The sequence below is a fragment of the Trichosurus vulpecula genome, chromosome 2 (genome assembly GCF_011100635.1).
Source record: "Trichosurus vulpecula isolate mTriVul1 chromosome 2, mTriVul1.pri, whole genome shotgun sequence".
In the NCBI taxonomy this organism is placed as follows: domain Eukaryota; kingdom Metazoa; phylum Chordata; class Mammalia; order Diprotodontia; family Phalangeridae; genus Trichosurus; species Trichosurus vulpecula.
In genome coordinates this window covers 327,172,226-327,185,922 of record NC_050574.1, presented here as the reverse complement: position 1 = coordinate 327,185,922, position 13,697 = coordinate 327,172,226, and the positions used below count along the sequence as shown (strand labels likewise).

The 13,697-nt window shown below is 43.4% G+C and overlaps 1 protein-coding gene across 1 annotated transcript in view; it reads right to left on the bottom strand.

Moving 5' to 3' along the window:
- The window catches only part of SLCO2A1 (solute carrier organic anion transporter family member 2A1), a 150,556-nt gene that overhangs the window by 34,088 nt on the left and 102,771 nt on the right, over positions 1-13,697 (bottom strand). The window contains exons 4-7 of the mRNA XM_036747810.1: positions 12,595-12,819; positions 8,836-8,934; positions 5,392-5,528; positions 931-1,009 (exon numbers count right to left, since the gene is read on the bottom strand). Coding sequence (XP_036603705.1) covers positions 931-1,009; positions 5,392-5,528; positions 8,836-8,934; positions 12,595-12,819 — 540 coding nt within the window. The remainder of the gene's footprint in view (positions 1-930; positions 1,010-5,391; positions 5,529-8,835; positions 8,935-12,594; positions 12,820-13,697) is intronic.

Sequence of the window (13,697 nt, the reverse complement as noted above, 5' to 3'; positions counted from 1 at the left end):
GGCAGTGCAGTCTGTTAGATGGCATGCTGGCCTCAAAGTCAGGAGAACCTGGGTACAAGTCTTGCCTTTCACATATTCTGGTTGTGTGACCCTGGATATATTATTTAACTCTCTGTCCCCAAGGTACTTTTTAAGAATAAAAGCTACAAAGCAGAGATCAGCTTGGATGAAGGGAATTCTCTTACCAAGAGTTCCCTGCATCACAAAATTCTCAGGACCCATCCTGCCTCCCTCTACCAAAAACCAAATCCTACAGACAGTATTTTATCCTCCATAAGGAGCACGCCATTACCTCTTTAAAAATGGCAGACTGTTTTATTTTCAAGAGAGGAAAACTAAGGCACCGAGTAGTTCACTAACTCAGCCAAAATGGAAAGAACTAGAAAAATTCCATCTGCTAGCATGTTCAAAATTATGCTGGATTTGAAAGAAGTCAGGCTCCAGAAAAGTAATATCGATAACTGACATAGAGACACATCCCGTGGAACTGGAGCCGTCTGTCCTTCTTAGCCAGTGAGTGGATGGTGCTTCTCTTTGTAACAGCAGAATAAACAGTATGAGGTAGATGAATTGAGCTCATTTTGACAGGCCAGCTGGATTTGAATTTCTCTGCAGGTTTGGGCTTGAATCTAGGTCTCCTGGTTCCCCATTGAAGAATTTTTCCCACAGAATCAAAACAGCTTCCAGAAAAGAATCCTTTACCTGAGCTTCGTGGACTCTGTTGGCTTGGGAAGCTGGGGTACCATAGCAAGGGGGGTTTTCAGACCACCTGCCCTTATTCCATCACAACTTATACCAATACATTTTCAGGTTCCCACCCCCCATCCCCTAAGGAAGGAGCCCCGCCTCTTGCCATCCCACATTTCACTACCCCCATGCAATTCCACTGAAAGCATTAGAAAATGAAACTGAAGAGCACGAGATTTTTACTTTTAATGAAATCTGCCATGGAGCCTTTGGGCTTGGTTTCTTCTATCTTCCTCATCTCATCCACTGTAGCATTGGATATCTGATGAGCAAAGAGAAAATCTTTAAAGGTTGACCAACTCCCTGGGCTGCTGACCTTCTCCAGAGAGCTGCCCACCCAGGCCAGTAGGATGGCACTTTTCTAAGGCTTTTCTGCCCCCAAACATCATTTCTCCTGGCCACCCAGGATGCTCACCTTAAACAAACAGCAATTCTAACCTATGATTCACTTAACATTTATTATGACAGTATTCTAATGCCTCACTCTAGTTATAAAAGGCACCAAGCTGATGAGTCAAAGGATGCCAATTTACATATTATTTCACAACAAATTTGCATGTAATTAGTGTCTAAATCAGAGGTATCACTTCACGTCTAGACGATCAAGAAAACAATAATTTAAGCCCTTGATCTGTAGCTTTTGGTACCTTCAAAGGTATAAATCCTTACAATAAAAATTTAACAATCAGCTTTCCAGCCAGTGTGCATGAGCTCCAGTATACTGAAGGCATATACTCTCCCATTAGCCCATTTCTCTTCTATCTGCCATGGCTTCACTTTTCCACAGGAAAAATTCCATGATCTTTTAGCTTCTGTGATACCATGTTCTAAATGTACTAATTTTGAATTCTCTTTTGTTCCTCTAAATATTAGTCTTTGTGCTCAATCTTTCTCTCTGTCTTAGTTTCTCCCTTTCTCCCTCTCTCTCTCCCTCTGTCTCTCTCTCTCTGTCTCTCCCTCTCTCTCTCTGCCTCTGTCTCTCTTTCTCTGTCTGTCTCTCTCTCTGTGTCCCTCTCTCTCTGTCTCTCTCTGTCTCTGCCTCTGTCTCTCTCTGTCTGTCTCTCTATCTCTGTCTGTCTCTCTGTCTCTCTCTCTCTCACTCTCTGTCTCTCTGTCTCTGTCTGTCTCTCTGTCTCTCACTCTCTGTCTCTCTGTCTCTGTCTGTCTGTCTGTCTCTGTCTGTCTCTCTGTCTCTGTCTGTCTCTGTCTCTCTTTCTGTCTCTCTGTCTCTGTCTCTCTCTTTCTCTGTCTCTCTGTGTATCTATCACTCTTTTCCTCCCACCTTATTGGGACCTTTCCTTCTTGGTGGTGGTTAGTGTCTTTCTCAAGGCTCTATCCTAGGCTTTCTCTCCACTCTCCCCTTGCCAATCTCATTGCTCACCTACATGGCTTTAATTATCAGCTGGGCTGATGACTCTCAAATCCATTCTTTAGCCCAGTCCTTTTACCCTTTCTCTAGTCTCCTACCTCTGGAAGACTACAGAGGACTTCCAGATGCTTGAGACTCTGAGTGTCAAAAAATGGCCCTTATCACCTCTCCTGACTTTCCTACCTTCCCCTCCCCTCTAAAAAAGCCCTTCCCATCTTGCCCACCTGCTCAGCCCTGCCCCAGGCTTGTGACCTTAGGGTTATCATTCTTCCCCTTCTCTACCCCTAATGTTATTAATTAATCCTGCCATTTCTTCCACTGTGTCCTCTGGATTCCCCCCTTGTATCATGTTTCCAGTCACTATAAGGACCTCATTAGATCATGGTTGGATTCATTTATTAAGTGCCAACTATGTGCCAGATACTGTGCTAAGACTGGATTAAGGCCTAGGCTTTTGGCTCCCAATTTCCTTCAGCTCTAGTATAGGCTACAAAATACTGACAAAGTACTCTATCCCAAATGTCATTTTTATCCCTTTATCCATTTTTAGTCCTTTTCCAAGAACCTTCAAGAGTTCTCTGTGGCTTAAAATGGGACAAAATTTAGACTCATGTGGAAATTCAAAGACCTCCATCAACTAACTCTTTCCAACCTCATCTCTAATTTCTCCCCAAAATACTCCCTGTGCCCCACATGGGACCATCTGCTAACTATTCCCCACACCCAATCCACTAAAACTCATGCTGTTTTCTGATGCTAGAATGCCTTCCTCCTTCTCTACCAACTCACTGCCACCACTCCCTTCCAGGCTGAGGCCTGGTTCACCACTCCAACTAACCCTACCAGGCCATCCTCATGTCTGGGGCTGCCATTCCTTCAACGTGGTATGATGTAAGGGATAATGAATGGCACTCTGCCCCAAAGATAAAGATCTCCTTATGTCTCAATATCTCTTTATATCTTTAGTTTCTTCCTTTCTAAAGTCAAGGTGTTGGACCAGAGAGATGATCTTTGAGGTTGCTTTCAGCCATGGGGCTTCCCATGGTCCTTTCTCTTTCTCTTATTGCTCTTGCCTTTCTGGGAGTGGGGAAAATATTTTGTAATTATCAGCCTTAACATTTTAGCTTAAATTAGTTTATAATGAGACTGGATGGGACCTTCAAGGTGATCTTTAAAGTCTTGACCTACCCATTTTACAGAGAAAGAAAATGAGGCCAGAGAAAGGAGTTGACTTGTCCAAGGTCAATAAGAGAGCTAGGTGGCAGAGCAAGATTGAGAACTTATTTTGGTAATTAAGGCGGGACTTTTTTTTTACTGTTTTCTCTTTTGGAGCACTTAGGTAATCAAGCGCCTTTGATGAGTCTGGCCTTTGTTTCCTTGATTAAATCAGGAGTCTTTGATAACCTGCTTACCTCAAGGGAAAGCTTAATTTACATGGGTTTGAGTCCCATGTCTGTGACACCCTTTGACCCTGAAGAAGCTTTTAGGTCATGTGGGTTTGAGTTGCATGTTGTGATACCCTCTGGCCCTGAACAGGGTATCTAAACTCAGAGGTTGGCATTTTGCCTTTGGGGCTCTCACTCACTGGAAGAGTATTGGTGTGGAGACTCTGGGTAGCCATTGTTAAGAGCTCCCCCACCCCCAGCTTTGAAGAAAACCCAGATGTTGGTGCTTCTCTTTTTGGTAACTATGTTTGTGATGTCTGGATCAGACAAAGCCTGTCTGTTGAATTATGTTACTTGATCTGTTGATATTTTCTGTTTGCAATTTCTATTTGTGTTTGATCTGAAGTTCAGGGTGCTGGCTTTTCCCCCTGAACTAAGTGAATGATATATGTATGTTTGATCAAAGTGAGATTGTTAACCCCTTAAGGTTGCTCTCCTTAGAAAAGCAGATCAAAGAACCTGTGCTAGCAGCCCTCCTGTGCGCTGGTGTTGTTGGTCTTCCACCCCCACAGCAGCTGCAAGTAACATTGTTATTACAGAACTCAGGTCTTCTGGCTCTGTCTGGTGTTTTTCATATTGCTGTACCATACAATGACCTCTCCTGACTCCAGATAATCACAACGATAGTCAACATTTATGTAGTGCCCATTGTGTATCAGGCACTGTGCTAATAACTGTATAATTATTAACTCATTTTATCCTCATAACAACCCTGGGAGGTAGGTGCTATTATTACCTTCATTTCACAGCTAAGGAAAGTGAGTCAAACAGAGATTAAATGACTTGCCCAGGGTCACACAACTAGTAAATATCTGAGGCTAGATTTGAACTCAGGTCTTCCTAGAACTCTATCCACTGGGCCACCTAGCTGCCCCTAACTAGTCAAATAACTAACGTCTCACTTAGAAGGGCTCTGAAGGGATGGGAGCTGGGACAGGTGAGTTTTAATGGAGAGGCAGATACTGAAAAAAGGGGGATTTAGTGCTAGGGAGGGGGTGGGGTAGAGGTGACAAATTTAAACTATTTCATGGTCTGGGATGGGACTCATGTTTATACTATACATTGCCCTATATTTGTTCACACATCACTTTTTATGTTCTCTAGTTTTGTGTGTCCATATCTTACCCAACTAGACTAAAGTTTGTGCTTCCTTTGTATTTGCCACAGTACCCAGTGGCATTCAATAAATACTGATTTTTGAATGAAATTCATTCATTTCCAGACTTCCTAACCTTCCTTCTAGTAGATGGTTTTATTCCTATTTCCTCCTTCTTCACACTCCCACCCTCCATACTTCTTGACCCCTTAAACCCTGTTCCTTTCCCTCCAGGGCATCAGTCCCATCTCCCTCCTCCTTCATCCTTGCTTCCTCAGGTCCATGATGGGTCATGGTAGATAGATAATTTCAACCTGAAAATTCCTTACTGGGAAGATGGGAAGGGGTGTGTGCATGTGTGCGTGCGTGCGTGCGTGCGTGCGTGTGTGTGTGTGTGTGTGTGTGTGAAGGGTAGAGAAGGAGAAAAACAGAGAAGACAGGTGATGAACTCAGTTTCTGACAGCTTCATATATCTGCAGGCCATGCCCCAGCCTAGCTTCGGCCATGCCTATACCACTGGGGGTCTCCGCCATGCTGCAGCTTGGAGCTGCCCAAACTGTAAACCAGGTAATTGTCAGAGGTCCCCTGTTCCCATTAAGGGAGAAGGAGAAGAGGATGTTTGCGGAAAAGGAGTGGAGATGTGGAGGCGGATAAGACAGGGACCGGTTCTAAGTTCTCTTGCTAATTTCCTCCATCGTTCTCCACCAGTCCCTTGCAGGCTCTCGGGGTCTTACCTGCTCTCCTCTGGGCATGCTTCTTGGGAAGAAAAAAAATGGGAAAGATATGATGACCAAGCAGCCTGAGGAGATGAGCAGGCCCAGCCACCAGGCTCCGATCCATCGCGGATCTCCAGGGCTCAGGTTCACGGCCTCTGGAGAGAAGGAAGAAGAAAAATAAATAACAAATGATGATGATATTTATAACAGTACCTAACATTTATAGGGCGCCTTAAGATTTGCAAAGCACTTTACGAGTGCTAACTAATTTGACCTCCACAACAGCCCTGTGAGGTCAGTGCTACTACTATAATACCCATTTTACAGGAAAGGAAACTGAAGCTGAATGACTTGCCCAGAGTCATCCACCTAGGGGGTGTCTGAGGTAGGACTCGAACTCAGGTCATCTTGATTCCAAGTACCATACTCTCCCCACTGTGCTACCTGAGACACTCATGTTTCCTACCTTGTTAGCAAAGAAACCCCTCTCCCAAGGGCTCCCAAATCTCCTCGGTTTAGTCTTTTGTATCCATGAAAGAGAGAAAAGTAACTCTGCTCCCTAGATCTGCACTTTAACTAGACAACTGAGGCTGTGGAAGGAGGTAGCAAAATACAGTTTGTAAGAACGCTTAAGTCTGGGGTCAGGGGACTTGGGTTCAGATCCTCCTTCTGGTACTTACTACATCTACGACCTTGAGTGAATCACTTACTCTCCCTAGGGTCCACTCCCCTCAGTCGTAATACGAGGGGCTTGGAGCAGATGCCTTTCAGGTTGTTTCCAGGGGAATCTATGATCCCAATGCGCAGCTTCCTCCACTCCAGGAATATACCGTTATAGATTTAGTCTCGGTTTGGACCTGAGAGATCATCTACCTCAAACTCTTCATTTTATAGATGAGGAAACCAAGACCCAAAACGGTTAAAGGATTTGCCCCTGGTCACAGGGGTAATAAGTTGCAGAAGCAGGATCTGAATCAAGATCCTGAGACCTTCTACTAAGTTCAAATCTGTTTCTCTTTCCACTGAATCATACTCTCTCTCAATGGATTTTCAGAAGGAAGAAAACAAGACTTTATTAAATACCTACTATATGCTAGGCACTGTGCTAAGCCCCTTTTTTCCAAATATTATCTCATCTGATCCTCACAATGACCCTGGGAGGTAGGGGCTGTTGTTATTTTCAGTTTACAGCTGACGGGATTGAGGGGTCACTATATTACTATCTGAGGCTGGTTTTGAATTCATGTTCGGTCCTGAGCCTGAGGCTCAGTGCTCTGCCCACAGTGCCACCTAGCAGCCTGAAGCGTCGTACAGGAGCACTGTGTATGGGACATAAATCTGTCTCCTTTGCCTGGGCAGGGACCCTGAATTCTTTTCACATCCACCCCCTGATGCCAGGGAAGGTGGTGCTTCATCATCAGTCAATTAAATAGCTTCTCTTTCCTTCACCCTTCTCTTCTAAAGAAGGAGCATTTGCATTGCCTGTTAGGGGCAATGAGGGTGGCTGAGCCTGGGGTCTCCTTCACGGCTACTTTCACCAGCCTCAGGCTCCAGCTGCCCGAGGCCTGCATGTGTGCACTATTCTGTTGGGAATAGATCAGGTGGAGTTGCCTGAGAAAGTGGAGGGAAGGAGAGAGAAAGGGAATGAGGAAGAAAGGGAGGAAGAGAGGCGGAAAAGGAGGGAGGGAGAGAAGGAAGAAAGGGAAGGAAAGAGGGAAGAAAAGGAGGGAAAGAGAGAGGGAAGGAAAGAAGGAGGCAGGGAGAAAGGGAAGGAAAGGAAGAAGGGAGGGAGAGAAGGAGAAAAGGAAAGGAGGGAGGGGGAAGAGAGGGAAGGAGAGAATGAGGCAAGGAGAGAGAGTGAAGGAAAGAAAGAAGCAAGGAGGGAGAGAAGGAAGGAAAGAAGGAGAGAGGGAGAGAAGGAAAAAAGGGAGGGTCTCAGAAATCCCCTCCATCAGCTCAGCTACAGGGAGCCTCAGTTCTGACTTCTCTGCTTTCTACAGAGATCAATTCTTTTTCTTGTCAAGCCGTAAAGAGAAATGAGCCTGGGGGCTTTCTGACTAAATGAGGGAAGCACCAGTTAATTGAAGAGGTTGTATGGATTGGATACTTACCCTCTTCTAAGTCCCAGGAGGGGATTGACTTCTCCCTGTCCAGTAAATTCTGTAATAACTAGGCAAGTCAGCCTTCGGATTGACAGCCCCCTTGGGGGGAGAAAATCCATCAGCTCTTAGCAAGCTCCACGGAGACCTTGTGGCTGTCCTGTCTGCACTGACATGGGCTCTTTCAGGCTAACTATCCTCTCAGAGACCAGGGGCAGGACTGCTTTCCCTTGCTTGTATCACATCATGAATGCTTACTAGCTTACATCCGATAGAGACTTATGGTTCACAAAGGGCATTATATCCATTATGTTATGGCAAATAGGTGGCTCAGTGAATAGAGCTCTGGACCTGGAGTCAGGAAGACCTGAGTTCAAATGTGACCCAGACACTGTGTAACCCTGGGCAAGTCACTTGGGTCAGTCTGCCTCAGTTTCCTCAACAGTAAAGTGGGGGTAATAATATCACCTACCTCCCAGGATTGTTATGAGGATTAAATGAGATATTCGTGAAGTACTTTGTAAACCGCTTTTTGTTGTTATTCAGTTGTTTCAGTCATGTCTGACTCTTTGTGACCCCTTGTGGGATTTTCTTGGCAAAGATACTGGAGTGGTTTGCTATTTCCTCCTCCAGCTCGTTCTACGGATGAAGAAACTGAGACAAAGAGAGCTAAGTGACTTGCCTAGGGTCGCACAGCTACAAAGTGTCTAAGACTGGATTAGAACTCACTAATGTGAGTCTTCCTGATTCCAAGACCAGTGTGCCAACTAGCTGCCCCTTGTAAACCTTAAAGTGCTACATAAATGTTGCCTCTTACATGAGCCTCCCAGCAACCCTGCGAGGCAGGTGATAAAGGTTTTTATCTTTCCCATTTTATAGCCGAGGACACTGAGGCTCAGAGAGGTTAAGAGATTCACCCAAGGTTGCTGGGCTGTGAAGCACTTAAAACATGCTACTTAAGGAGGAGGGAAGGGTGACAGGTTTGGGGTTGGAATCTCCAACCTGAGAGGCAGCTCAGTGTTGAGGAGATAGAGCTAGACTTGGAGACAGCAAAAAAAAAAAGAAAGGGTCAAGCGTCACATCTCAACCCTGAGACCTTGAAACAGGAAGACCCAAGTTCGCCTCCCACTTCAGATGCTCACCAGCTGTGTGACCCTGGGCCGCTTAACCTTTCCCGAGCTCAGTTTCCTCATCTGTGAAATGGGGCACCTACCTCCAAGGGTTGCTATAAATAAGATGATTTGTGTACAGTTATTTGAAATCTTAAAGGGTTATATAAAGTTCCTGTTTAGAGTTGGGAGGTGCGACTATGGTGAATGTGCAGTGAAATCCTTTACAGATAACTGGTGCTCTCCATACTCACCTGTGTTGACCCTTCCATAATCGACAAAGATCTGTAGCACAACCGACCCCAGCAGGTACCCAAAAGCTGGTCCAAACACAGCAATGGCAAATAAAATTGCTGGAGAAAAGAGAGGAAAGGGTTAAGTCAACAGTTTCACAGAAGGATCCAACATGAGGAGCAGAAAGGGATGAGAATTTGGCCTTTCCATCCAAAGAGAAACAATTATTCAACAGTAACACAAAGAATGAATCATTCCTAATCCCAGGGCTCCTGGTGTTGGAAGGGGCCTCACCAAGGTCAGCCCCTTACCTCAAGCATGACTCCTTCAGCAGCATTCCCAACTAGGCATTGTTAGGCTTCTGGTGGAAGGGCTGGAATTACTACTGGTGAATCTACGTGGGGATGGCGCTGATTGTCAAGGAACCTTGTCCTTGTGTGGAGCTAAAATTTCTGCCATCTGTGACCGAGCGGAACAAATCTAACCCTTAATTCAAATCAACTTGGGTGAAAAACATTTGCTTTTGTTATAAAGTCAAAATTTGCAAAAAACAAATTTTTCTTTGCAAAAACCCTTTTTTTCAATCCTCCATTTATCCCTTCGCTTTTCTTTGGCTACGGAGACTAGGCCACCCAAGTTATTGATTATTACTTAACTGAGAGAAGTTGCCAGAGGAAGGTGTGAGATTTCTGTGCGTCATTTCTTACTAGTTTCTATACCACACAGACAGATGTACTGTCCACACTCAGATCTATGGTATACTTTACACTCCTTTCCTGACCACCCATGATGCCACTGCCATTGAATCCCAAGAGTAAATAAGACCATAGGAGGCCATTTCCCCCTGCTTCAAGCAGACCCACACCTAAAGCCAGACAAGTGAGGAAACTGTGGTTTTTAAAGGTCTACAGAATAGTGCTGAGCCTGGAGTCAGGAAAGACTCATCTTTCTAAGCTCAAATCTGGTCTCAGAAACTTACTAGCTGTATGACCCTGGGCAAGTCACTTAATCCTGTTTGCCTCAGTTTCCTCATCTGTAAAATGAGTTGGAGAAGAACACGGCAAGTCACTCCAGTATCTTTGCCAAGAAAACTCCAAATGGAGTCACAAAGAGTTGGACAAGACTGAAAAATCACTGAACAATAATATTAATTATTAAAACAGAGTAGGAAAACCCATCATTTTTATGCAGTGAATTAAGTTTTACAAATGGGTTTCTCATAACAATACCGTGAGGTAGGTAGTACTAGGATTCTTGTCTTTATTTTAAGGATGAGGAAACCGAGACTCTAACAAGTTTACTGACCTTCAGTGTCTCTATTACCAATATCAAGTATAAAATCTTCTGTTCGGTTTTTAAAGCCCTTCATAGCTTGGTCTCTTTCCATTTTTCAAGTCTTCTTATGCCTTACATCCCTCCAGGTCTCTACGATTTAAGGACATTGGTCTCCTTAACGCCCCTTGAACAGGCATTTTTGCTGGCCATCCTGTGTCTGGAACTCTCTCCCTCCTCATCTCTTCCTCTTGGCTTCTTTTAAGACTCAGCTAAAAATTCCACCTTCTATAAGAAGCCTTTCCCAATCCCTTTTAATGCTAATTCTTCCCCTCTATCGATTATCTCCAATTTCTCCTGTATATATCTTATTGACACATAATTGTTTGAATGTCATCTCCTCCATTAGACTGGGAACACCTTGAGGTCAGGGACTATCTTTTGCCTTTCTTTGTCCCCAGTACTTAGCACAGTGCCTGGCACACAGTAGGTGCTTAATAAATGCTTCTTGGCTTGAATGACTTGACTCAAGTGAATGGTCCCAGAAATTGTCTCATGTGAAATTAGAATTCGATTCTCCCCACTCTAAGCAAGTCTGGTGCTCCATCTACTACCCCACACTGCTGCTGTGTGGTTAGACTTGTCTAGTCTTAAGGACTAGGGACAAGGGAGCATATCTTGAGCCCCTCTCACACAATGCCTTGTACAAAGTAGGTTGTTAATAAATGTTGGATTGGTTTGAAATAGAGCATTAGTTTCCAAACCAACCAATCATTCAACCAACAGGTATTTATTAAGTACCTATTCTGTGCCAGTCACTGTCTAAGGAATTGGAGATGCCAGTGCAAAGACTGAAGCAATCTCTGCTTATAAGTTGTTTACATTCTAATGGGCAAGATAAGTATATGTAAAAATATACATGTAGAATAAATACAAAGTTAGTAAATTCACATATTTGTATGTTTACATGCACAAAGTAAAGACAAGATAGTTTTGGAGGGGGATGAGGAAAGACTTCATGCACAAGATAGCCCTTGGGCTGAATCTTAAAGGAAGACAAAGACTCCATGAGACAGAGTGCACTCAGAAGATAAGGTATGGAATACTGTGAGGAGCAGAAAGACAATTTAGCAGAAGACATTGAAAGCATTAAGTCGTTAGGGCTGGGCTCCCACAATCTGTTGTTCTTCAAATCTGAAGGGGGGAATAATAAAAAAAAAAAAAGTTTTCCCTAAAGCTGTTTATTCTTGTCTGTTCCTTCCCTTGGATGGGCACCATGGTTTCTCAGAGAGCAAAATAGAGGACAAGGTGTAACTCGCCCAGGGATTGGCTGCCAGCATGGTGTTGGTCCCCAAGTCCAATTCCCATTACATAAATGTAATCATTCTGATGTAATAAGGGTAGCTTATGCCAGGGAGAACAGTCACCATGACATTTTTAAAAGGCCAGGCAGGGAGTATGTCGACGGAAAATGGAAACCACAAGGATCCCAGCGGGCACAGCCCTGGTGGCAATAGAATAAATCCATGTGTTTATAATTTGGTGATGATAGCACTGTTTAGCATCTGCCCTTCTCAGCAGTGTGGAATTAGGTGAGCTCCTGGATGAAATGATCAGAGTGGGGAGCTGATGGGGGACACAGAAAAGAAGGAAGGAGAAAAAGACCAAGGAGGGCCATTTGGTATTTCAGCCAGATATCAGTTATCTGGGAATATGAGAGCTTCTTTTTGATTGTTTTTAGTAGATGTATGATTTCATTGGCACAAGAAACCGCTGGTGAGGAACTCCTATCAGTTCAAGCCAACTTACAGGCTTGGGATGTGGTTGGAGCACCAAGAGGTTAGGTGAGTCATCAAGGGTCATGCACTCAGTTTGTGTCACAAGTAGAATTTGAACCCAGATCTTACTGACTGGAAGGCCAGCTCTGTCCTCTATGCCGTCTGTCTTTCTAACATCAGGGTCTTTAAGGTTGTAGTGGAACTTGCGGGGAAAGGACAAAACCGGGCTAGTCTAGGGCTAAAATAAGTCACAAAATAGCCTCAGGACCCAGACACTGAGGAGTCTTACCTGTGAGTTTTCTAACTCATGACCTCCTTCAGAGCACTTTATAAACATGATGCTGAAAGGAACCTCTCAGGAGGACTTAGGTTTATTTTCCTACTTCTATGTAAGCATAGATCACATGGTTCATAGACCCTTAGAGTTAGAATAGACTTTAGAGATAATTTAGTACAACTCACTCATCTTTCATATGGGGAAATTGAGGCTGAGTGGTTAAGTGGTTTGCCTGAGTTTTTACTAAACTACTGTAGCAAAGGATTGTTCCTTCTGGCAAATTACCCAGGATTTCTCATTATCAGGTAGCTAGGTGTCAGATGAACCAGCACACCTAGAAAATGCCTCATCAAAAGACAAATTGTGAATGCAATTAAGGGTTTAGCAGGACAACAGTTTGAACATCTTCAAATTCCAAGGTCTTTTCTATTGTCTTTATGGATGCTACTTACAGATGTATAAAGGTGAGTTATTTGGTTCGGCAAAATCATCCACGTAGGAGATACCAAAAGGTTGAATGGGAACTGTCCCAATTCCAGCCAAGAGTTGAGCCACCACCATCATGCCCCACATGCTACTGGTCTCCTTCCTGGGATCCCGAAAAACGTTCTGGCACTTATTTGGAATGAGGTCTGGCTTATTCCTATGGCAGATATCCTGGGATTGGCTGATGTTTCCTGCAACGAGAACACATCAAATCATCATCCTCACCACCACTAATCCTCAAAGTTCGTAACACCACCCAGTCCCTCCTCAGAAGTGTCAACTGTAGGGGCAAGAGACAGATTGGCAAACTGTTGGTCCTTAAAGAAGAGAGATTCTAATGACCGCTGTGTTTCCTTTGGTCAAAAGAAAGGCAATATTCATTCATACCATTAATAAATCATGTTATACATTTTCAGACAAGGCCAATATGGGATTTTGATTTGCTTGATTTCATTCTAATGATTTTGTTTTTCTTTGTAGACAGAGGATACTGGGACAGGAGGGAGACAAAATTAAAGACCTGTTAATTGAAAAAATATTTTTCTTAAAATGTCAGGTACAAGTTTCTCTGATAATTTTTTAAAAAATATTTTAAAATTTATAAATATTTTTAAATGTATACGGAACTGAGCCAAATTTATAAAAATAAGAAACCATTCTCTAGTTGATAAATGGACAAAGGATACAACCAGGCAGTTTTAAGAAGAAATCAAAACTATCAATAGTCACATGAAAAAATGCTCTAAATCACTACTGATTATAAAAATGCAAATTAAAACAACTCTGAGATACCACCTCACACCTATTGGATTGGCTAATGTAACAGAAAAGGAAAATAACAAATGCTAGTGGGGATGTGGAAAAATTAGGACGGTAATGCACTATTGGTGGAGTGGTGAACTAGTCAAACAATTTTGGAGGACAATTCAGAACTATACCCACATGGCTATAAAACTGTGCATACCCTTTGACCCAGCAATACTATAAGGTCTGTACCTCAAAGAGATTTTTTAAAATAAAGAAAAAGGACTTATTTATGCAAAAAATATTTGTAGCAGCTCTTTTTGTG